The sequence below is a fragment of the Molothrus aeneus genome, chromosome 10 (genome assembly GCF_037042795.1).
Source record: "Molothrus aeneus isolate 106 chromosome 10, BPBGC_Maene_1.0, whole genome shotgun sequence".
Classification (NCBI taxonomy): domain Eukaryota; kingdom Metazoa; phylum Chordata; class Aves; order Passeriformes; family Icteridae; genus Molothrus; species Molothrus aeneus.
Window position 1 is genome coordinate 11055921 of NC_089655.1, and position 25563 is coordinate 11081483.

General features: G+C 39.1%; 1 protein-coding gene across 2 annotated transcripts; it reads right to left on the minus strand.

The window, feature by feature from the left end:
* Positions 1-2009: 2009 nt before the first annotated feature.
* Positions 2010-23817, minus strand: GK5 (glycerol kinase 5). Of its 2 annotated transcripts, XM_066556217.1 has the most exons (16): positions 23686-23817; positions 22541-22634; positions 19448-19523; positions 18946-19039; positions 17836-17967; positions 16735-16810; positions 16050-16111; positions 15895-15968; positions 15509-15569; positions 14282-14408; positions 11571-11675; positions 9148-9233; positions 7826-7929; positions 6417-6476; positions 4067-4200; positions 2010-2996 (listed from the first exon to the last, which is right to left on the minus strand). In XM_066556217.1, the coding sequence occupies exons 1-16, from the start codon at positions 23815-23817 to the stop codon at positions 2860-2862; spliced, it is 1554 nt and encodes a 517-aa protein (XP_066412314.1). In that variant the 3' UTR covers positions 2010-2859. The 2 variants fall into 2 exon arrangements, with proteins under 2 accessions (XP_066412314.1, XP_066412315.1); XM_066556218.1 differs by lacking the exons at positions 22541-22634; positions 23686-23817 and adding an exon at positions 20401-20523.
* Positions 23818-25563: the final 1746 nt, after the last annotated feature.

The window sequence follows — 25563 nt, forward strand, 5'->3', positions numbered from 1 at the left end:
ATCAGCACGGGGGGATCTGTGAAGGCAGAATGCCCAGAGATCATTAACACATCTCAATTGCCAATCTTCACATGCCAATGAGCTGCACTGCTATCCAATCCCAAGTACAACATTACATCTCAACTGTATATCTTAAAATGATGAAACTGTAAACTAGTTAATATTTGTAATTTTGTATTGTTACCTTTACTATCAAACTCAGCTGATAGAAAATGTAAAATTGCATATACTTTCCAAACTGATGAGAACAACCTTCAGACAAAAAAATTAAATACAAGCAAAAAGACAGCAGTAAAAGCTGTCATATTTTTAATAAAAGTTAGTATGAGTGAGGTTCTAAAATGGCTTTAATCCCCTTCTGTGCAGCAAAAATTGGGACAGCACAGCACCTGTAAAAATATATCTAAAGCTTAATACAAATCCATTATCAATTAGCAGGTACCACTTTTAGATGACATCATATTAAGGACTTCCTGGGAAGATAAATCAATTTTTCTTGTAAAAGATAAGCAAAAGACTTTGATCAGTAATCAAATTTCTTCAAAATGTCAGATTGTCTGCTCAGTCTTTGGACAACTTCATGTCATAAGCTGTGGCAAATGCTATGATCTCCAAAGGCTGATCCATCCTAGGAGACTTTCAGACACTCCTCTGTTTCAGAGCTTTACTCCCTACTTTGAACCTCTCCCCAACAGAACTCACAACTCTGCAGGCCATTTGAAAGGTTCAGCTGGTAAATACATGAAGGCCTTTCCATATCCTGAATTTGTAGTGAAGTTTCTCTCCTGTAGATTTGAGGCTAGTGAAAGGAAAGCAGCTTAAATTTCTGCTTCTAATTGAACAGTGACAGTGGTAAAATGGTTATCCAGAGTGTGTCCTCTAGGATACCACCTGGAGCAAGAGGGATATATAATGTGTTGGGCATCTTCTCTCTCTAGCTGTGCCATGTCCAGGGTGAACACCACCACCACATGAAGGTGAAGGATCAGGCACATGGTGCAGAGTTGCCTCCAGCAGAGTGATCTGAACAGAATCAGGTTCAGCTCCTGCAGAGCTCTGTTTGGGAGCACTGCAACACTGCCTGCTCAGCCCAGCTAAACCTCCAGGCTATCAAGAGAACCTAAGTCAAGGAGCCTTCCACAAAAGGGCAACAGGTGATGAAAGGCAGATGATGAAACTAAACTCCCTGAGAAGTAAGAACAAAATGTAGAATACCAGTGACTGAGGCACAAACTTCTGCCCAGAGTGCCAGACTTAAAGCCTTTCTGCTTGGCCTTGAAGAGAGAACCTCCTTGCTAATGAGCATTTTCTTTAGCAGTGACTTTGTGATGGCAGAGGAAAATCCCAAGCTGCATACACAGGTGTTAAAGCAAAGCAATTGTTTCACATATCCTGTAACTGGAGAATCTTACCTTACAGCAGGAGGAGGAGTGGAGGGAATCTCTTTGAGGGACTTAATATTGGAGTCTTGGCACTACAGCCTGGCATATTACTAGAAATCAGCAGACACACTTGCTTTTGTGCTTCATTTAAGGATTCACATTAAAGAAGGTTAAGGAGAATTGGAAAGATGCCAGAGAAAAGAAAATTGCCAAGATGAGCACAGGTTGAAGGGCAGAACGTAACAGAAGAACAAGAAAAATGGCACGTTAAGCTAAGGCTGACAAGTAAATGAGATGGAGGCTGAACACAGCTAGAGGAGATGCTCCAACTCAGGGTACATGACTGAAGGAAACTAAGAAAATGGTGTCTGATTTGACCTTCTGTGTATGAGCACAAGAAAATGAATTATAGTTCTTCAGCCCTCTTTCAAATGTTAAATCTGTAAACATTTCTTATCTCCAGTGTCTATGGAATACAAATCGCCCACAGCTTGAACTTGATATTATTCTGAAATTAAAATGTTTAATCATTTTACATTTTGGAAGCTGATTTACACATAATCCTGAGAAAATTACAATAATTTAATATTAGAAATAAACAATTATATAAGAATAATTAACTACACATTTCTTTAATTATATTTTATTTGTTTAAAAAATACAAAAGTAATTTATAGCTTCAAAAATAGACTTTTTACTCCCTTTTAGCTATTAATAATAGGATTTAAAAATGGCCTTGAAGATACTAACAGTACAGATATTTACAAGTTAGATAGCATACCTGGAACTAGTTTTAATGTATCTGTGCTGGCCACTCCAGATAAGATTGCTTTCAGTCTTTATAAAATTTTTAAAAATTGAGCTACAAGCTAGCTACAAAGTATCAGCTACAAAAATCCTGGATTTTTTAAACGGAGTGTTAAAAGCCTATTTGCTTTTGTATTTCATCTTGATCTAGTGCACAAATAATGTGATCACAGCACCTAGTGTCAACCAAAAGGTGGTAACAGGCTACTACCAAAATAATGTCTTTGCACACAATTGAATTCCTCACAACCCAGCCCCAACAATCATTTTGTTTCTTAGCAATGCCTAGGGGAGTCAATGTGCCTTTTACCCTTCCTGGATGATGAACACAGGCAAGATTTTCAAGATCTAAAGGGAGGTGAGCTGCTCAGTGAAAAACCCATCCCAGTTAGAACAGCCCATGGGAGGATTCGAGCAGCTGGGCCACCCAAAGGAGGTCACTGAAGGGACACAAATGCTGCAGCTGGACCACAGCTGCCACAGGGATGATGGGAAGGTTCATTACAGTATGGTAAATAATCCAGCAGCAGGGGGGGAACTGAAATACCACACGACTTATAATACACCATCACAAATTTCAGTTATGGCTTTTTACTGTCCTGTTAATGTCAAGATGTTATAAAACACGAATTAAATCGTCTTAATTCTTCTACATTTAAAACACAAATTTCTACCGGTGTGGTGAGTGTTTCATTGCTTGCAGCCATGCATCCATAGCAGGTCTGTATTCCTCTGAATCCTTTTGGGGCTCAAACATTGCTTCTATTTGCCTTAGCTTCTTTAGTTGTTTTTTGTCTGTCCAAAATCCTATAAACAGAAAATTCATTCTCCAGCTCAACTGCAAATATGTTATTTTTGAGTTGTTTTAATCTATTTCTAAGAGATTCAAAGCAGAAACATAGTAAGAAATAATGACAACTTTTCTTTTTACTCTACCAGAAACTTTCTCAGAGGGAAGCATATTTTTAATAATGTGAAAATCCTTTCCAGTAGGATCCACTTGTTTGGAATCCTGACAACAGCGCATCTGCTTAACTGGGATGGTTTCCAAGGAACAGCTCTGGTACACTGAAATTCCCTTAGGTTTCATCCACAAAGTGCTTTTGGTTGCAGGTCCTTCTCAATGAAGAAGGGCCACAGAAACAAAGACTTAGCTGCTTTCCTACTGTCTTAAAATTGTATCAATAGCAAGAAACAGCTGGTGTTACAGATTCCTATCAGTTTATGCTATTAAATTGTTCTTGTTTATCAAGGGTCTCAACTTTCTTGAACTTTTAATTGATGAATGAATCTTACCCAAGCATATAGTTTTTACCTTCATGTGTGTTATTTACATATCAAAGCACTTCAACAAAAACATGTTTTGTGGGTGCATATTAAGCAAAACTGTCAACAGTTTGTAGCTTTTGGTCTGGTTAACAATATGAAACAATTCTGTGTGAGTAGAGCTGTTTTTCCTGTTCATAATTAATTTTGTACTTCCATTCCTGTGAAAGCCTCAGAGGATAAAGGCAGTGTTCACAGAGAGTGACAGAGCTGCAGGTGAGCACGGTGGCTCCCTGGCCACAGGGTCCTTCCCCAGCCAGCAGCACTCAGGCAGCGCCAGTATGGGAATGGTAATGGAATGTCTGAGTCAAGGAAGAGGAGGCAGCAAAGACAGGATTCACCTTTCTTCCCTAGCAATACATCCTTCTAATGGTACTGTACAGAGAAGCGTAAACACAATTTACCTTCGATTCCCACAAAAAGGGCTAAAGTAATCCTGTGGGGGGGCTTACAATTACTTGAATTTATGCCCTTTTTTGTCTGATCTCTTTTCTATTGTATTTACAACATGCATTATAAAGGGGAAAAAAGCCTTTTTAATGTCTACATACCTGAAGCAAGGCCTGCTAGAAAAGCTGCACCAAGACTAGACATTTCCGTGTTCACAGGTTTTTCTATTTTTTTATTAATTAAATCTGATGTCATCTGCATGACAAAACTATTATTACTGACACCTCCATCAGCTCTATAGGAAGAAGGGAAGAAGTAGTTAAAAAAATGTGTTAAGTGCTTATTGCCAGCATTTCAGAAAACAACGTTTGGTATTTCACACTTATGCATAAATCTTCCTGTCACTCATACACAAATGCATTTCCACTTTATGGGTAAATTTAGAGGACAGAACAAGGTGCCAAAAAAAAACATAGAAGAAAAAAAAGTTTATAAACTTGGAGAGGAATGGTAGGCAAACAGGGACACAGGACTCTATCAAAAGCTCTGAAAATTCTGTGTTTTAAAACTTTGCATCATCTTGGCAGAATCAGAAGGGTTTATAACAGAATCTTTACATAGTTACCACCAAATTATCACAACCATTACACCAAACAAACGTTTCATGTGTTCTCAGATCTGGAAAAGTACAGTTCTCCTCAATACCAAATCTTTGTATTAGTGAGCTAAAATGTCTTCACAGTTACTTCTTTTTAAGAGGAAGTTCAGAATGGAGCTTCCATCTATTTTCCTACTTTGAGACCAATTTAATGGGGAAAACGAGAACTTATCAGTGCTGATCTTAAATCATCTGAGATTTTGAAGTAATTACTCTTGCAAACAAAATAACAAAAAGCAATCTTTCAAATGTCCTAGGTAGGTTCATTATGCTCTTGTACTTCAATAGAAGCCATGTATGGAGGTGGTGTTCTATCAAATGTGGTGCAGAGAAGACCTCTAGTGTTTATTGCTAGAGAAAGTGCTAGGTAATAAAACTCTTTAGTTATAGCACATGTGGATTAAAGCTGAGGGCTCTTTCTCTGTGCCTTCCTTGATGGTGTTGAGACAAGCAAAGAGAAGTAACAGGAACCTGGTGAGGACTAATGAAAACAATGCCCAGAAATCAGGAAGGAACAAGGAATACAGGAAAACAGCCAAAAAAAAAATTAATAGGTTTATGGGATAAAAACAACAACAAAAAAACAAAGGTAATTGATAGATGCAAAAGATATGTAGACATAAGGATGGTAGAGCAGTTTGCAACCCTACAGAGAACCCCACACACATAATGAGTGTGTCTCATTATGTTTTAATATTTAATCCACAAGCTGAATTGTTACTGCTTTTAGTTAAGTAATACAGACACTATATGAAACTGCAATTTTATATCCATGAATAAAAAATAACATGATCATACAATTTAAGCTTTATATCGCAAGGTAAATGGAATCAGAATTCTAATGATCCCTAGGCTGTATTTCCATACTTCCCATATTTTAAGAGTTTTTTGAGTTTGCACTTTTAACGTGACTTTTCAAAATTTTGATGCAATTTTCTATGTTAAAAAGCTTCCTAAGTAATCAAAGTTCTGGTACTTTTCATCTTTTCATTAAACCCCTAACCCTGGCTGTTTTTTCACCTTTGCCTTCTCTCTCCCAGTATGTGATAGAAAGCAAAAACTTTTACCTCCTCCCACTTCTGTATTCTTGCTTTTTTCCCACTGAGAGCCTGATTCTGACCTGCCTGCCAGTCTGTTCTTCCTTTGCAGAGGCACAGGAGGGATGGGAACGCTCACCTCTGCTCCTGACTGCAGTGCCATGCTGACCCCTGGCTGCCCGAGGGAGGAATTTTGTTGCAGAGCTTTCTGAGCCTCAGAGGGCTGGAGCTTCTGACAATTGGTGTGCTCAGAGAAGGTCCCTACCAAAATGTGAAATGTGGTCTTCCAGCAATGTTTAATGCAAGCATTTTCTAGGGATTACACTTGCCTCACTAAATTTGATATAGTTCTTCAAAGATTAAAGCAAAACTGATGTCTAAAACTAATCTGTCTCTTTCCCTCACAAATAGAACCAGTTTTAACCAAAGTCTTCAAAAATTGTCTGTGAAAGACCCAGCACAGAAAATGTCAGTATGAAAGAATAATGACAAAGGGTAGAAACACCTTTGTGGTAGGCATTGCTATATGCACTCTAGTGCTACCTGAAAACATGGATATGACTTCTTTTAAATTTTTGTTTTAATAATTAGAGCAGTTCATTACTCCCCCACTAACCATCACCAATGCCAATAGCTGTGGGTAGACTCTACTGCTGCTTAAGTTACATTAATATTTGACTTGGAAATCCATCTACTTCTAAACAGCAGAATTTTTACAGTAAGAGAAAATGATAAAGAAAAGAGAAAATAATAAAGCTCAAACTTGTTTAAAATCAAACTCTCATATATTGAATTTAAAAGTTCCGGGGAACTTACCGAATAGTTCGAAGAGGAATGTGCACCTTCTTCACAATGATATCATAAAGCAGTTTGTTCCTTTAAAAAAATATTTAGTTGAATTAAGCATTATATATTCCATAAAGTGTTTTCAGTATCTACATAGTCAGAAAATAAATGCAAGAAAGGCCTCAGTTCTGTTAGAACTGCTGCAATACCTGTAGAATGCTGTTTACTGCTGAAAATTTCTAGAATGCATAAATGAAGAACCCAAACCCACTGAAAATGATGTTTGGTCTTTGTCACTGTTACAAAGGCAAAGTATGGCTAAATCATGGCCCATTCTATAGCAAGTCACTGTAGAAGGTTCATTTTTCCCACTGAAAGTTACTGATAGGTTTCTAGAGATGCAATTGTTGATGTAACAAGTGGCTTATAGTGAGGAAAGAAGGCCAACAGTGCTAACTGGAGTTTATCCAGCTATTCTCTAAGGGGAGTATCTGAAGGCTCCAAGTTTGACTTTTTCCAGAAACCATTTCATTTAATGGGAGAAAATCTAACCACAAAGGATCTCTACCTTTTTTCTAGTTATTTGTATGCAGTATTTGAATGAGATAGATGAATTCTTAACATCCCTTAAGATCCTTTTCAAGACACCCATGTGTCAAAAATTACTGCATCTCATGTTCAGGCTTACAGTGGAAGAAGGAAAATCCATTAGAAACCAGCTGCAGCAATTCAGAATACTGCCCTGCTCCAGACATCTTTTCTGAGCTCCTTGCAGGAGATTTTTATGCCCAAAGTGATGCCTCTAAGGCATCAAAAGCAAAGCTGTTGACTACATGGAAGGAATCCCATCAGTGCTCCCTAACTGGCCACAGCACAGTGTGAGCCAGGCTCAATCCAAGCTCCAGTTTGAGGCATTTAGGGAGAAGGCAAAGCAGTGACATACTGATGTGCTATCAGCAGTGACATCTTTAGCTTTCACAGATCTGGAAGCTGCTGTCCATTCACATCTTTTAAAACTTTTAAGAGGCCTGTTGCTTTGTTTTATAAAACACCAAAATTTCAAACTTTAAACAAAAGCTGATATAAAACTTTCAGCTTCAAGGATACTTTAAACACAGCTGGAGAGGGCTACAGTTTCTGACAAAACACTGTCAGGTGAGGAAGGACAAACTTTAAACAGAAAACACTTTCAAAACATGCAGAAAACAACATTTTTTAAGAATCTCTATATGGTTACTTAATGACAAAAACTCTGAACTAACAAATATACAGAAATTTATTTGTAAATTGTTTAAAACAAGGAAGCAGCTAAAACTCCTTTCCAGTGTAACAGTAGTGTATTGTATAAACTGCAAAAGTCCATGTATCCATTTAACACTGCTGATCTAAATAAAAGCAAAGATAAGAAAATAGAAGCCAGATAATTTAGGAAGCAGTACCTGAAAGCTACAGATTCCAATATAGCTCGAACAAGGTGGTTTCTGTTAGTGGAAGGTTTCAGCCCCATGAAAGAGGCACATGAATATGGGTCATCCCCAGAAACCTGCAGAAAAGATGTCACCATGAATTCAGTGAATAGTATTTGTAGGCTTTTGTGAAAGAAGTAAAAGAGTAAGAAAAAAATAACTTACGACAATTACAGGCAGCATAGTGGAAGAAGAAAATTGAAAACAATATGTAAGAGGCATGTAGTGTTATTTCAGCTTACTCAGCAAACAGTTTAAATTGCTTCTTTCAACAGCAAAATGTTTAAGTGACTTCTTCCAAATCAAACAAACTAAAAAAGACTAATCCACACAATTTCCCTTTAAAATACATTTAAAATGTACACCAATTGTCTAGGACAGGGCACACTCATGTTACTGATATTGCTGTTCTCTAACAAGATTTCACACATGTCCTGTCCTGAACTCCTGAAAAAAAGATTAATTGACTTTCAAAACTCCTACTGAAAAGGACAATAATACATTTTATTGATGTACACTGCAGCCTGTTATAAGTGACACTGAAGGAAGCTGGGCTATCTGGAGAAGAAATTGAATTCTTCTTTGCTTTGTTCCATTAGCATACAGAACTTAGACAAAGGTAAGGTAAAGATGTTAAGGTTCTTCATAAAAAATCACTAGTCCTGGGAATGATCAAACTGGGCATGGTTAATTCAAACTTTTAGCAACAACACTGAGAGATGAGCTTAGATCACTGAAGCCAAACAGTTACTAAGACTTCTAAGAGAAGTCTATTATACTGAGTTTGACCATTCCTAGGGAAGTGCTTCAGTATTATCTTTGCTTTTCATAACGCCAGGACTTGCAAGCTTGCTAATAATATTTAGATACTTTAAAATATTCTGATGAATTACAAACCTACACCTTGAGAAAAGGCAGAATAAAATAAATTATTTTAGAACAGTGATTAGAAGTATTGTCTCAATGAAAGCTCTGTCCTTCATAGCAGAAAAACTGTGGCATTGGTTTGTGTCTCTGCAGGCATTGCCAGTGTTACTAGGGGAAAATAATTCAGTCTATCTGTCCATCACTGATTTTCATATTTGGTAAGAGTTTTCTCAAGGGGAGGAATGGCATTTAACCATTCTGATATGACAATGGCCTTCATGTATTGTGATGAGCAACAGACAGTAAGAACCTCAACAGTACAGAATAAATACTGTGATAAGATGTAAAGTATTACCTTTAAAATGTAAAAATTCATTTTTAATTGGGTTATTAAAATTCAATCTTGATTTTATTAATAATATTTTTACCTGCAAACCTGGAATGAAACAAACACCTTGAGAATCAGCAGTACTCTGTGCCATTTCTGCTGTTTCATCTACATTGTTGACAAGTTCTGTAAAGATACATAGGTGGTAGGATGTTATTATTTCCTTCAATTTCTTAATTTTGTCTCACTAAGAAAAAAACATCTAGAGTCAGACTACTTCTTTTTCAATATTTTCAAACTACATGTTCTAAGGGAGACAATCTCTTCTCTATTTCATGTCCATAAATCACATCAATAATCCCAAACTATTCAGATGAAGGCTAAACTCAAAAGGATCCTTTCCTATCTGCTATGCTGTAGCCTTTTAATCTTCAAGACATAAATGGGAATTAAGAATGATAATGGCACCTAAGAGTGCTAAAACCTTAGATTCATAGAACATATTTTTCCCCTTATGTTGTTACTGTCAGTCCAACCACCTAACAACTACAGAGGAAGTCCTTAATACCTATATTTTATCAGCACTCTTAGTATCTTTACAAGTGACACATGAGGTAATACATCACCTCTTATCACAATAATGCCTCTTGGATAAACACTGCTTTTATTCTCTGTCCAGCCAGGTGACTCCTTTCCTAACTCAACAGACATTCCTCTTTAGCTTGTTCTTCACTCACATGAAACTCCTGTACTAACATCCCTCTTCCACAGTTGCAACTAATGATGTCCTTATGTGGCCACATAACATGATTTTACAGAAGACTAGTGGTCTTCTCTGCATGAGAGATACTGCTTTTTCTTGTCTAAAATAAGTGAATTTTCCTATTAAAGGTAAATTAGTTTAATCTAGCTCAACTTACCTTCGAAAAGCCCACCTTGGTAATTTATCAGGAGTTTCAATTTACCTTTGTAACCTTTGTGAATTTGTGAGAATACTATGGATTCTACTGTGCTCAGACTAATAAACCAAAATCACATTTTTTCCTTCTTGTTGTCTTTGCTATTATTGAATTATATATATAGTACACCTCTATGCCAGGACAGAAAATCAAAAATTAAGTAAGACTGACTTCATGCTGAAATTCCACAAACTCCTACTTCTTAAAAATTCTTTGAAGTTATAGGATTCCACTAAAAGAAGTGCACTAAACTAAGTTTGCCTTGCTGCAGAAATTATTATTTCCAAACCATCACCACTATTGTGTCTCATCTTCATCCATGTTGGGCCTCACCACCCTTATTGAGGCCATTAGCTTACCTTGTGTTTTGGCCCAATTCCTTCTGTAGAACTAAAGTTTTTCCATTCTCTAAAGCTGATAAAAGTTTCTGAATTCTGCTTCTCTGCAACAATATTTTCAGAAAATAAAGGCCTTACTTGTTACAGAGTTTAAAGCAGCTTGCCTTTCATTTATCTCATCTCTAAAACTTCCCCCCCTTTTTTTTGCTATGGTAGCAACTGTAGGTCATGATCATTTTACTACTGACTAGCTAAAAATCCTTTATACTTCTGCATATACCAATAATATCCACTTTAAGTACAGATAAGTTCCATATGGATAATTACCCATTTCAATTATGGAACCTGAAGTAGCAAGCTTATATATGTAGCACTGACACTTGAGCCTGCAGCACTGAAATGTGAACTGAACTGAGTTACTTCCTCCAAAGCCTGGTGCCTGTTACTCTCTAGGCTTAGTCAAAGGTTGGATGAAGATGTGAGGACCAATCTGAGTCACACTTAACCCTTAGGGGCACATGCCAGAGCACATCCATGTACACATGCATCTAAAGCTGACAGCTTCAAGAAATGTGGAATCTTGTGGTGAGGAAAACCCTTCCCAGACAATCCAAAGTTTGAGACATTAATCACTTTTTTCTCATCCTAGGAAAAAATACGCTAAATTTCTAAGTAAGACAAGTAAATTTTGAAGTTCTAATTAGAATACTGAGAACAGTTGTTCTATGAACAATCAGTAGGTTTGAACATCAGCTACTACAGAGCTGGTATTTTCTTAGTCTGTCATTAAACTGGAATGCAAAACCTTTCATTACAAAACAGTAACAGCCAAAAGGCACATTACTTCCACGTGAAGCAACAGTTCCTTGCAAAGTTCTTCATGTTATTTTCATATAAATCAAACCTGTTATTAGCTATGAGATGTACAGCTCAAGCCCTCTCAAAAGCAAGTGAGGAGTAAAATATTTCAGGAAAATAAAAGCCTAGTTAGGCACGATGGTCTGAGGCAGAGACTGAAGAGGAGATGATTGTGCAAACCCAACTCCCTGCAGCAAACACCCTCAGCAGAGTGCCTACTATAAAGACAGTGCATTTCTGCTGTCCAAAGCATGAAGATTACTTCCTTCACTTATGAATAATAAATCAAATCCAGTAACACAACTATGAACCCATAAAACAGCTTAAGCAGTTATATATTTCACCCTCTATAAAATGACAGCAGTTACCTATATCCAGAGCCCATTTTATGGCAGTGCCGACATCCGATATGGAGCCTTCAGTTAAATAAACAACTTCCTCCCCAATCTTCCAACCGATCAGTGGATAAAGACCTTCATTATTTTCCAGGAAACAAAACATTCAGTTAAAATAAATGTTTCCAGATAAACATATACAAACATTCCTCACAATAAACCTACCTAGAAAATATAAATTCCTTTGTAGAATTCAAACTAAAGAAATCACTGGTAGAGGTTAAATATACTGTTTAAAACTTTAGTGATGGGATAACAAGAGAACTGAGTAATAGGTTGTTAGACCAAAGTTAACCTAAAAAAATGCTATCAAATTACCAAAAAAACCACCTTTAAACTGAAGATCTATCTGTGCCTACTTTTATTTTTTATGTAAGAGATTGTGCATACCTAAAAATTTATCAGTGTTTTTCTATTTAAGTCCATCCAACTTTCCCCAAGCGTTTCTAAAAATGAAGAGTGTTCTCCCCCAAAAGATAAAGCATGAAGGCTTGGCTCTCAGATGGGAAACACAAAACTGAAACAGACATATACACACAAAAAAGTAACACAAACTTAGAGCACAGATCTTATTCACAGGAGAAGATGAAAGTGGTGTACTTTTTAATTCCCTGTTTAATATGCAATGCTTCCTCAAACAGAAAGCAAATAAAGGAAACAAGTTTCACCCGCACTTCAGCTAGAGAAATGGCTTTTCAGGTCACCAGATAAGAACCCAAGTAGTCAGTGGTCACTGCAACAACTTCACCCAATCAGGCACAGTAACTGCTGCAGTGAAGGAAGTGCTCATACTTTATGGAGCCCTGCTGAGGACTCAGAGATCGTGGGCAATACTACAAAGGTAAACGAGTCCCATTGTACCTCTACAAGGACCAGAAAAGCACCACAAGATCTAGGGGCTCTCTCTGCTTTCTCAAAGTGACTTTGCTGATGTTTGTATTCCTCACAGAATCATCTCCAGCTTGCTGGCCTGTGTCCAAATGAGTGGTGTGGGAGTCCCAGTGCAATTGCAGGAACTTGTGTTGGTACTGGGGCACTCAGGTGCTTACAATATAAAACAATCAGCAGCACTGATTGAAGTCTGTATTTGTCTCTTGAAAGGGGAATGTATATATATAACTCCAGATCATCCTGGTGCAGGTGTCCCTTGAAATCTTTATTTTTTACTAAAAGTAAAGGCACAAGAAAAAAAGCCCAAAAAGTTAATTGAGCCGAAAATCCTAAAGAAGAGCAGCTAATTAGGGACGGAGACATCCATCCATCACGTGGCCTCCTTAAAGATGCTCACACCAGAGTTTCTAGCAGGGTAACACAATCCAACCTCTAGGGAAGGGGATCCCCATGACACTTGGCATGACCAGAGGTATTAAGAACCCTCAGACTACCAGAGGTAGCTTTAAACCTATACAACATGATTCCATCATTGAATTGTGAGACAGGCTGGTCTTGAAGGAATACTTTATTTTTCTTTTTTTTAAACTGTTATATGTAGGAGCTAAATGTAGACCAGAAACTAGAACAGCAGCTAATGAGTAGCTTGCACAAGGATGCTGCAGGGATTCATCTTGCAGTCTTAAATACATATGTCAGCTTTAAAGACTGCACACATTACATTTCATGCCCAGGGCACTGAGAAAGCCAGGCACTTAGCTTGTCCCACTAACCATACCCCAGGACAGCCAGAGAACACAGGGAAAATAATTTTAACCAAACTAACAGCCTAAAGCAGTAGAAGTTTCACAGCACTGCCTTAGAAGATGTTAACTCCTATCAGAATACAATAGCTAAATAGAAAAACGTTACAGCAAGTTTTTTGCTATTACATTTTAACAGACTACATACGTATTATTTCCTAAATAAAAATATCATAATAATGACATAATTAATTAGCAAAAAAAGCATTTCCATTCACAGGGAATTCAATGCCTATGCTATTCAGTCCTGACACATCTCATGTATTTGCCAAGGTCCTTCAAGACTTGAGCTGGTAAAATTCTCTTTATCACATTGCTGTCCTCCTCCCCAGCCTCACTCCATTTTAAGCAGTAGACATCCTGAAATTAGTAACTCTCTAAAAATACGACAGACAGAGAGAGACTGTGTAGGCAAATTTACTTCAGTGTCATCTTCAGTGTTTGCTCTCTTGACAAATTACTTGACAGACCACAGATGTTCAGAATGACAAAGTTTTAAACACTAGAAACACACTGGGGAGCCCATTTTAAAAGAAAACTTATATCTTCTAATCCTGCATTATCTCACTGCATGTGCTTCAACGCTTAAGGGCTCAAGGGGAAGAACTTGCAATGATTCACTGCAACATTTTGATGTGAGAAGCCAGAGGATCAATCCCTTTTTTCTCCTATCCTGTACAATACTGCTATGAAAAACAGGTGAAGGAAAAAAACCAAAACAGGAGGGATGCAGGTAGCAGATATAATTACCAATGATGCTAATTAAGTTCTCTTCCTGAGAAGCTTACTTTAGGATAATCAAAATTTACATTGCTAATTAAAATTTTCCTTAGTCTTCTCTTCTGAAAGAGCTCCCAAGCTGTTTTTCTACCTTATAGACAGAAGAAAAAGCACATCCTTGTTCTATTCTTTTGTGGACCCTCAGCAGTAACTGCTATCAAGGAACAGCTGAAAGAATAAAATCCCCTGAAACCAAAACTTCAGTCTTACTTCCCCGTGCTGCAAAGAGATGCTCTCCAGTATTGACATTCCAGAAGCCACCTGTTCCCATTGTCAGTTTAACATCTCCTGGGTGAAAGCAGCATTCTCCAAACATGGCTGACTGCTGATCAGCTACCTGTCAATCCAACAAGAACAACGGGACAAGTTAGCTACCAACCACCAACTTGCAAGGCTGGGTTTGAAAATATCTCTGTAAACACTTGGGAGTTCTGAATACAAGTAACCACTCAGGAACTGAGCATTCAGAGAGGACTCATTTACAATTTCTTAAGCATTTGCAGGCCATTATAACAGTCAGATTTATCACTGGCATCAAATTACACCAAGTTTCACAGTGTGAAGTATCTGTAGGACTCCTTGCAACACTGAAAAACATTATGGAAACAAAAGAAGTATTTTGTGGTTTAATATTTAACAAGGATAAACGAGGCAGTTGCAACCCCAAGGAGCAGAACAGAGTAGCTTGGCCTGAATTCCTTTTTCTCCAAATAGAAAGTTGAAGTATTGAGGTCTTGCCTTTTTTTATCCTTGATACCCCTCCTGTACCAAATTATTCCATGCTCCATTTTTCAACCATGATTATGCTTATTAAATGTTTTTACTTATGTTTTTGCATTGGTGAAACAGTGAATTTGCAGCAAGATTTAGTCCACAGTCCTTTAAAACAAGACAAATTCATGTTAGCTAGGGGACAGTTTTTTCATTTAGCTCAGTTCAAGCAGATTTTGCTCCAAATCATCACTTCAGGTTTTCTTATCCAAATTCTAACTACTGAGGAAAGAACATGTTATTTGCCACTTATTTTTAGTGAAAAATAAAAAAGGGATAAAAGGTACAAGTGGATCTATTAACAAATACTCTTAAGTAGTTTGGTCTCACTGAAGTCAGAATGGACTCTTGCATAACTTCATACAGAACAACTGATTTTAAGCCAGACACACGCATTACCAGAGCTTAGAGCCCTACATTCAGAACTTAATCATTTGGCCACACAAACTTAGTGGACCTCAGCCTCTAGAAATCCCTTCTTGTTCCTTTCTCCTCCCTCCCCCTAATGTTGTAGACTGGCTTTTTGGAGAATAATTCAATAATCAATTCTATTGTAGCTAAATCACAGAGAATCAATAGAGAATATTAATGAAAGAAGCAAGTAATCAATCAAAGCCAAATAAACAGAATATAAACACACAGATTTAAGAAAATATTTTCACTTACCACTGCCATTATTGGAATAGGTACCCCAAATATTTCAGAGTCAGTTGATCCAAAGTTGAAGCTTAAAACAAATCACATTAAAATTACCTTTTTGTTAAAATGAAATCTAGGTACATATAGCTTTGGTCTGGATCACACATAAAAGGTAATGCTACTAACTTATTGTAAAGAAAACATTAAAACTATCACTTTAAGAAACACAGTAAAAAAAGTTTTGGACTTGGTATACTTTTAACACAAGGTATAACTGCATATAAAAATATTTTTTGTGCTCATGTGTATTATTTGGCCCGTACAGACTATTTAGTATTTCATAATTAATCATAATTAATTCAGCAATTAATTTAACAGTTATCATATTCTTTTAATTATGCCTTCATAGTTACCTTGTGTCTCTCACTGGTGGATAAATAGACAATGGAATAGAAAGTAGATTACACAAAGTGGGATTCCAACATTTCTGAAATGAAAAAGTGAAAACGTTAGCAACCCTCTGAGAAGCACAATAAACAGCAACAACATTCTCTGCAACAGCACATACCGTAAAGGGCTCAAAAATGCCTGTGGAACTGGCATTTGAGTAATCTGTAGCATACACAGAACCTAGCATGAAAAGAGAGAACAAAGTAAGATTTTTAGGCATCCAAATATTTAAGTTTTCTTTAAATAGCTCATTGACTCCCATGAAATAGAAATCAAGTGTGAATGAGCAAAATCACAATGATACAATGAGCACAGAGATTTTACCTGCTGCTCACTATTCTATGCACACATTAATTACCCAGTTTCCTCTCATGAACCTGTCTAGAACAGCCAACAGCACCACACCAACTGCATCACAGTCATAATGCGACTCCTGAGGCATTAGTCCTCAGAATAGAAACTTGTAATTCTTCCACATTTTTAACAATTCTTTGTTCTTTTGCTTTCACAGGTACTTTTCTTCAATCAACACCAATTAGCTCTGTTAGTCCTCTTTAAATCTTATACTCTTAGAAGGCTGATTACACTGAATAAATATTTCCCTTCCAGGCAGGCCCCAAGAATAATTTATTCAGAAGCTCTTTTTGTAACAGGAAATACGTTACAATTTTTATTGAATATACAAAAGCACAAATTGCAAAAAAAGTATCCGAATTCTAGGATATATAAATGACAAGTAATGAGCATAATTTCTTAGATTCCAGTGTGTTTTACTGATATTTAAGAGGAACTGTAATGTTCACCTTTAGTCAATCTATACAGTAACCATGTGTCAACCGTTCCAAAGCAGCAGTTGTTTTTTTTGGCAGCTTCTTCAGCCTGGGGAAAAAATATATGAAAAAAATTATTTAAAAATGGGTATGGTAAGAGAAGAATATTTATTGATTTCTTTTATTATTTTCTTCATGATTAATCTAAATGTCCTCAGAAAATAAGTCTCTGATTGTGAACTTTTCTTCTAAAAAGGCTGAGTTGGCTATTTAACTAATACTATCCTACAAGTTCATGCTCCTAACAGAAAATATGAACACTTTTTTACAGTTGCTTCTAAGAAAAGAAATGCAATTAATCTTCTACTGTAGAGGCATCATAGCCTTATGAAAAGAAACTTACAGTCATAATTATAACAGTGGTGAAAGAGTGGTAGATTAAAAAAGCAAGGTCCTGCATGGTGAGTATTAGAGCAACGAATATAGCAACACATAGCTCAGGGCTCATTAGTGCACTAGAGTAATCCAGCACAACTTATTCCACATGCACTTTCCAATTCACAAAAATACAAAATGAATTGTGCAGTATGGTGTTATTTGTGAAACTGCAAAACACTCAGGAATAAGGCAGAGTGGAAAGGTAAGAGGTCCCATTGAAAAGAAATAAAATCATCATGCAAAACCAGAGGGCAAACAGCTTTAAAACAAAGTACAATCACTAACTGTATAAATGTATCAAGTCAAATAAGATGATTTTATTATGTTGCTTATGTATAAAGAAACCTTTTTACTACTATACATTTCCAGAATGAGAGGAAAAATTTGTACAAATGTAAGTTACTATTTTGGTAGACAGGCTTTGAACATTAACACAGAAAAAAGTCTTTTCTGGTTCTTCTGAGAAGAACGAGCAAGAGAAAACTGAAGCAATTACAGCCAATAGTCACAGAGTCATGGAATGGCCTGGACTGGAAGGGACCTTAAAGAGTTCCAACTCCACAGCCATGAGCAGGGACACCTTCCACTAAACCAGGTCACTCAAAGCCCCATCCAGCCTGGCCCTGAACAACACCTCCAAGTCACAAGCCATCATTATGACTTAAGAAAGTCATTGCTTTTCCCTTTCCAGCTTACCTCATGTATGTTTTTAAAAACCCATGACAACTTCATAGAAGCTTGATGTGTTGAGAAAGTAAGAAAACTGGGTGCCAAATATCGATCATTCCCAGTCAAGAAATGAAGCACTGTAAAAATAACATGGATTACCTGTTTCAAAAGAAAACAGTTACTTAATTTTTAATCTTGCCCTCTAAAGGTTACTGATCAATTACCTTTACAGGATGACAACACAGCTGAAAGCTGCTGACATTAGATTCAGAAAACTCTAACTCCTTCAGAGGATCCCTGAGTAGGATTATGTAAGGACGTTCATATCAACAGACAGCAACACACACCACAGCAAAGAGCAGCTGCTCTAAGCAAGGCTGCTTGAGCACCTTCTGCTGGGGCACTGACAGCCACTGCTCTGCACTGCCAACACTGGTCACTTCTGTGAGCACGATGCATGATGTGGCTGACACCATTATACACTGTTATTCCAGTGGAAGTTCTCTTACAGTTGACAGGCTCAATCATGACTTACTAGATTTACCAAAATTTAACCATTAAGCAAGTTTTCACAAAAGAAGTAACTGGCAAACCCAATAATTTAATTTCTTAATGTGACTGTGTTGCTTAGCTTCCACTTGGAGGAAAACTAACTTCTGGATTTGGACTTGGAGCAAATCTTTCTCTTCTACAAGTATGAAGCACAAGCCACAAACAGCATAAAATGTACCTCCTATAGATAATCTGAGCAAAGGGTACATGAAGAAAACAAGCCCAGAAACCAAAAGCCCGAACCACTGCAAACCCAGACCTACCTACATCCACAACCCACACTGCAGTGGTGTCAACATGCAATGTTTTAATATAACAGACTAAAAAGTAACAAAATGAGCCTTGGACCTTTAGGTATCCTTTTCCATAATAATTACTTTAGGCTACCAGTAGTGAACTTTATTTCTTGGAACTATCTTAATATTACTCAGTTAAATGTTCATTGCTCAGTTAAATGATGGCCACAGCACATCACATCACCATGTGAAGAGGACACTTGCAGTATTCCATATAGTGCCCTTACTTGTCATAAGAGTTAAACAGCTCTAATATATCCAAGCAGTATCTAGATTAGTGCAGTTTTACCTTCAGCAGAAGGGAGTTATTCCAGGAATTCACAAGTTCAGCACTTCTTAAGTCTTGCCAACTTATGAAATTATGAAAGGGTTTCCCTGTCCTCCTGAAAAACAGTATTTGAATGATTAAAGCCAGAGAACACAAATTGCCCAAAACATTCAACATTATGCACCATTTCCAATCAGGACAATAAACACTAGGTTAGTTCCTATAATAACTGCATATCCTCCTGGTGGATTTAAGGAATTATTAAATCAGCACACAGACATTTGGAGTGTCAGACTTCTCACCAGAATTAAAAATAGGTATGGATTAATCTCTTCCAATGCATAAAGAACAAAAAGGCCACACAGTCACGATCTGTTCTGAGCAGCCCTAAGGTGTGGCTGTGCAAACACAAGAGAACACAAGTGACTTGACAATTTTTACTTTTGAGTTCAACACTTCTACAGCCTGCTTCTATCCAGTCTATGAATACAAATTCATTTTAAAGAACACATAACATACATACTTGTGCCATGTAATGAAAGTTCCTCTCTGGGTGGAGATGCCAAGACCAGCAATTTGCCTCATGTGAAGTCCTGCAGCTAAAAACCAAAAATAAATTACAATCACAAAAAAAAGAATCTATTTGGAGAAGCAAAGAAAAATATTACTTCTTCAATATAACTATAAAACCTATGGAATACTTAGGAAAATAACAGTTTATGAGAATATAAATCTCTACAAATCGTTCAACTAAGTGTTAAGAGCAGTGAAATGTTACAGAGCTCTGAGTCAGAGAATTGATTCCAAAGTAGATAAACAAACCTACGTATTTTGCAAAAGCAGTTGTGGCACACAACTGGATCCTTTCCACCCTCTGAAAGGCCTGTTGATACCTTATATGAACGATCTCAGAGACAAGCAGGCAGATTACATATGCCCACATGATCAATTAAAATGCATATTTCACACTGATGAATGTGAACAAAAGCACCAACGAAAGCACCTTTACAGACTTCGGGAAAGAATTTCTATAAAGAAACAAAACTAGATTGACCCTGCAGGCAGTAAATAGATAAATATGAATACACCATAACTTTTTGCATCACATTGATAATGACATGTCTCACTTGAAATATTTCTTGAGCAACAGTTCAAAATTCCTAAGAAAGAACTTGCTTAAATCAGGTACTACCGAATGCAACAAAGTGTACTTTAAAGTCAGAAGTACAAAAATGTACATTTGGATATACACCAATTTTGCTGTTAAACCTTACCTTCAAATAACTGTAAATGTTCTGTAAAAAATGTTACAGAACATTTTTTCTAATGTAAGTGTAAATAATTAAATATATCCATAGCTATTTTCAAAGCAACTCTGGTCAGCTTGCTAATTACCTCCAGCCATACTTCCAGAAGCAAAATTACATTAAGAAAATACACATTAAAAAATTTCCACTTAAATGACAGACTACCCACCCTATCCTGTTACTCTGAAGGGCTCTCATTCCAGCTCCTTGAACAAATCCCAGGTTAAGTAGATCCTGCTCATACATGTTCTCATGTTAATTTGCACGTGCAAAGTTGCTCATTTGTATGAGCATGTCCTGCAGACTCTACACCCAGCACCCTCTCAGTGACAATTACAGAAGGGGTTTCACAGAGAAAGGGCATATCCTGTGCTACCCAACTCTACCTGTGCTTCTGCACCTCCCCTTACACTGGCTCCTTGCATTCCTGCCAGCAGTGCTATCAATTCCTCAATCACTTGGGAATTAAACCAGTGCTTTCGCAAGGCAACCGGCTCCACCTGCCAGCACAAGTGCTGCTGGCAGCAGGAGGGTACAGGAGGGGGACCTGGGAGTGGGTGGCCTGAGAACAGCACTATGTCTTTTTCAGGCAAAGCCACAGCTTTCAAGAACTTTCACAGCTCACTAAGGACTACTGGCATGTGTTACTCCTTCCCATCTCCACAATCTGCACAGTCCCACCACTTTCCCTGTGTCAGCTATCATACTCTCCAGACCCACCCACATAAGTGGAGCTAACTTCCATTACAGACAAAAACAAACCTAAAGACAAACATGAGTATTTTTCAGTTAAGCTGCCTTTTGGATGGAGTGCCACAGTAAGAGACAAAGTTGGTACCATGCAGCCAGAAGATTCCACCTTCAGGTGGTACTGAACTGCAGCAGCTCATCCACACATGCATGGAATCACATGTTTAGCCCCACAAGCTCTGCAAACCCAAGTGTCACTGTGCTCCTTCTGCTTCCAGACAGTCATTCCTGCCCCTGCTACCACACCCTCCCTTGCGTCAGCACAAACACCGGTGAAGCTCTGCTGGCATAAACAACCCGACAGTGATTCCACTCAGGAAGCTGCCCTGCTCTAGGAAACCTCTGTAAAAAAAAGGGGTGGAACTGTTTCTTTTGACAGCACTGTGAGTTATGCTTACTTACACACCCACTTAAAAATGACTTGCCAACAATGGGTGCAGCTTGGCCACAAGGAAATCTTCCCTTTTTAAAACTAGCTGAAAAGTCTTGCTTCCTGACTTGTCCCACAGAATGGAAATGAAGGAAGACAGGAAGGTCTTTGGGGGTTGAGGTGGCATTGCTGTTCTTGTGACCAAATAGTTGCGGCTGCTGACAAAACAAACCAAGAGCCCAAAATAATCAGTTTCAGTTTACACCTGGTGATATTTACTTTCCCTGTTCCTTAGGCAGCCTTCCAAAGGAAGGGACAAGCAGTTTTGCCATGAGCCAAGTCTGAAGGCAGAGCAACACTGGAGACCAAGCAAGAGGGGCTGAACAGGAGGAACTGAATGACTTGAACGAAAGAGTGCAATGTGCATACACAGGCCAAGGAGGCGGTGGGAAGGCAACCTGTCCAGTTGACAGGTTCACAGCATCAACATGGCACAGGTGATCCAGGATGGACGGCAGAACACTGGAGGTAGATTAATACAAAAGCTGTGAGAGTTGTAGAAAGCAAGAGCTAGGTTAGAGCAGCATCCAGAAAAGCAGGGGGAAAACCCATCAGAGGTTTGTCAGAAAAAGGAGTCGTATGTATTTAGTGTGTGGAGCACTAGGAATTTGTAGGCTAAAGTACAAATAGAAAAGAACAGTAATACAGGATAGGACAGTAAGAATCACTTAAAGTTTGAATGGGAAAAGGAGGAATATCAGGTTGCAATCGAGTGAGCCCAGCTCTGCAGCATCCTGCATTCGTTCTCACTCATACATACAAAGCGGTGGTAGAACAATGGGGCACTGGAAGGGGAACAAGCCAGCTCTCTGTTCCTGCACAGAGGCATCTGGAGGAACAGACACTGGGGAAGGATGCATATACAAAAAGCTGGAGCCACAAAGTGCTGGCACTGATGCATAAATCAAGTATTCACATTGCTTCTACTTCAATTCTAATCTGGCCCCAATGAAAGGAAAAAGGTAATTGAAGAACCTTAATTTACATAATGATTGAATAGGCCTTATAGCATGTTGTAGTCCTGTGCCCAGTGATGATTTTCAGTACTAGCTAAAAATAGTTTTATTATCCAAGTAACTAAATTTACTGATTTTGATAAATAAATAATTTCTCAAATTTAAGCCCTTACCTTGTACAGCCTCTTTTATTACACCAATAAATTGACTCCATAGCACTTCAGGATCTAATTCAACCCATCCAGGACGAGGATAAAGTGATTCTACCTGTTTGGGAAACAAAATAGCTTTATCAAATGAGCAAATACATTTGGCTTTGGGTTGTTTTGTTTTGGTCTTCATTTTGTGAATCTCCTGTAAGAGTAGAAACAATAGGGTAAGTTTTAAAATATTGTTCAACATGGGTGTGTGATCTCTAGAAGACCTCCCCTGTTCCAGGGCAATAAAGAACCTCAGACCCCTTTAAATAAGGAAGTCCCAACCTCTTGGAATAAAGGAACCTGTAAAACCCCTTCCAGAGCTGCAAAATGAAAGCAGGCGTCTCAGAAAGCCGTTTCTGGTGCATTGCTTAATTCTGACGTCGGTGCCTCTGAGCTTCTCAGTGGCAGCACAGCAGACCAGGGATCAGCCGTCAGACGAGCTTCCAGCGCCAGGGAGGGTCAGCTCCACCGAGAGCAGCCCCTTCCATCTCCGAAATCCATCAGATTTCTTACACTTCTCCTCGCTGCAAGATCTTCATTGCAATAGGTAACAGTAAAAAAAAGTTAATTCTGGAGATTGCCTTGATCCTAAAATCACAAGCGGTACTAACCAAAAGCAGCCTGAAATTCACGTTCTAAAGTTGACGCTTTTTCACATAGCGCTGTTACATGATGGGATGCGTGAAACGTAAATCCTTTGCAAATCTCAGCTGTGCCCTACTAAAAAAGTGGTTTTGTTCAGACAGATCAGTCGATAAGCGACCGAAGGTAAGGTAACCGGGAAGGGTGGGAGGGGGTTAGCGCTGAAGTAACGGGGTGAGAGCTACGGCGGTCCCGCGGGGCTCGGGGTTTGTGGGTTTCCCTTCACCCCTCGGGAGGCGGAGCCGCTCCTGTCCGCCCTGCCTCAGGAGATGCCCGTGCACTGGGACCAGCCGAGCTGGCTGAGAGCCTGCGAAAGCCGAGCCCCGACGGGCAACCCCCGCAGGTCGGAAGCGCTCGGGGCACAGCGAGCACGCTCGGCCCCGCCCGGCTCCCGAGACAGGTGCTGCCGCCGGCTGCTCTCGCCGCTCGGCCCCGCTCCCGACCGGGGGCGCGCCCCGCAACCCTCCCGTACTCACCTTCCTGTGGCTGGAACCCCTGACGGCGGCCGCCCGGTCGTAGACGTGGCACTTCACCACCGTGCTACCCACGTCCACCCCCAGCACGTACCGCGCCGGGGCGGCCCCGCTCTCGGGCTGCCCGCACGGCATTGCCCGGCGCGGCCCGGCGCGGAGCGCGGAGTGAGGGCGGCCGAGCGGCCGCGCCCGCCACAGGCGGCCGGGGGCGGGCGCTCTGCGGCCTATGGGGGGGGCAGGCAGCGGGGCCGCCGCGCGGGCAGGTGGCGCCGCCGCGGGCGGCCGGGCAGGCCGCGGCCTGGGAGCAGCGCGGGCGGTGCGGCCCCGCCCGCCGCGCCCTCACCGGGCAGGGGGGGGCCGGGCCTCGGCCCCGGGATCCCACAGACACAGCAAGAACACGAAAGCGGAGCCTCGCGTTTCGTCTGTGCGGTCTCTTCAAAAATCTACCACATGCACGTAAAAAAGGGCTTTTAGTTAAACACCAAGTGTTTAGGGCTTTGCCAAAAGGCTGAATTCAGCCCCGAGCGCCGCGGGGAGAGATGCCCACGGTGCGATGCTGACCCCCGTGATCAGTGCCTGACCCCAACTTCTCCTTACGCTAAACGAGATATGTTTTCTCCTGGGATTTGTCACTGAAGGCACTGAGTATCCATGAACAAATTACGCATAATTACACAAAGTCATGAGCTGCAGCAATTCACTGATGCCATCAGTTTGCTTTATAGAGGGAACAGCATCTAAAACTACTGCTGAAACAGATTTAGTGACAGAAATGTTCCCGTATTGCCCTTGATGGGTAATTTTTAAATTATTAAAAATTATTATTATTAAAAATAATTTTTAAAATTTTAGGTGGGTAATTTTCAAACAGAAACAACCAGAAATATTAACAGTAATAAAACTCAGAATGCTCAACCCCAAACCAGTACCAGTAGAATTTCATTTTAACTCAAATGTAATCAGAAGAACTAGTCAATTAGTTTAAACTCATTTAATTAGAGCAGAAAAAGAAAAAAAAAAAACCAAATCACATTGAAAATATTTCCCCCTTGCACTTGTGGTTTGGCCCCTCTTAGAAAATAGCTGCAGTATGAACAGTATTATGTGAGATAAGTCTGGCATTACTGGATCTTTAAACCGGGAATACTACTGACAGTGAAAGCCACAGTAAGAAGAGGCTTCTCACCTCACATGGGCAGTCGCAGAGGTCACTGGGACAAAGGTGCAGATCACGAGGAAGGGAAGACACATGAAAGAGAAAGACAAGAAACAAGCGCTTTACCTCTCCTCCCTAAAGAACAACACAATAGAAAATCACAATCTCTTTGACTTTTTATTCTCCTTGACTATCTCTTGACATACAGCTAATAGATCTATGTCAGAGAGGTACCAAGTACTTCATATTCTGACGAAGAGTACTTTCCTTCAAGCTAATTATCAAAACTAACAGCATAATAATTACTTAGAACTTCTGATGAAAGCTCCCTCAATAAGATTCAACATGTGTAACTGGTATAAAAGGCTAAAACCCCTCCAAACATTCAAAAATTAAGCCTTAAGAAAAAAAGGCATCTAGATATCCTTTGTGCTTTTACAGTATCAATACAAGCAGGGCCTGCCTCACTGCAAGATTAAGCAAAACTTCAAAAAGAAAATGGATGCAGGTTACTTTTTTCTTTCACAAGCTCCTAATGTAACAAACACATACCCTTTTGATTGCATGGAAGTGGCCATGTAAGGTTGATTTCTTCTAGCAGTTTAATATGTTAACAAAGAACTTAGATGTGTGGAAAAACATAACCAACTTGCAAAGTGTCAATGCATATATAATCTTAGTCATAGAGAGCACGTGTTAAAATTGTTTATGAGAGGCTTATGAAA

Bases quoted from the DNA above. Each gene is read 5' to 3' on its own strand.
- GK5 (XM_066556217.1), bottom strand. From the start codon at position 23,817: ATGCCGTGCGGGCAGCCCGAGAGCGGGGCCGCCCCGGCGCGGTACGTG. The intron at 6,477-7,825 runs GTACTGCTTCCT...ATTTTTTTAAAG, and splicing joins TTGGAATCTGTAGCTTTCAG to GAACAAACTGCTTTATGATA. The intron at 2,997-4,066 runs GTATGTAGACAT...TTCTGTTTATAG, and splicing joins TCTAGCAGGCCTTGCTTCAG to GATTTTGGACAGACAAAAAA.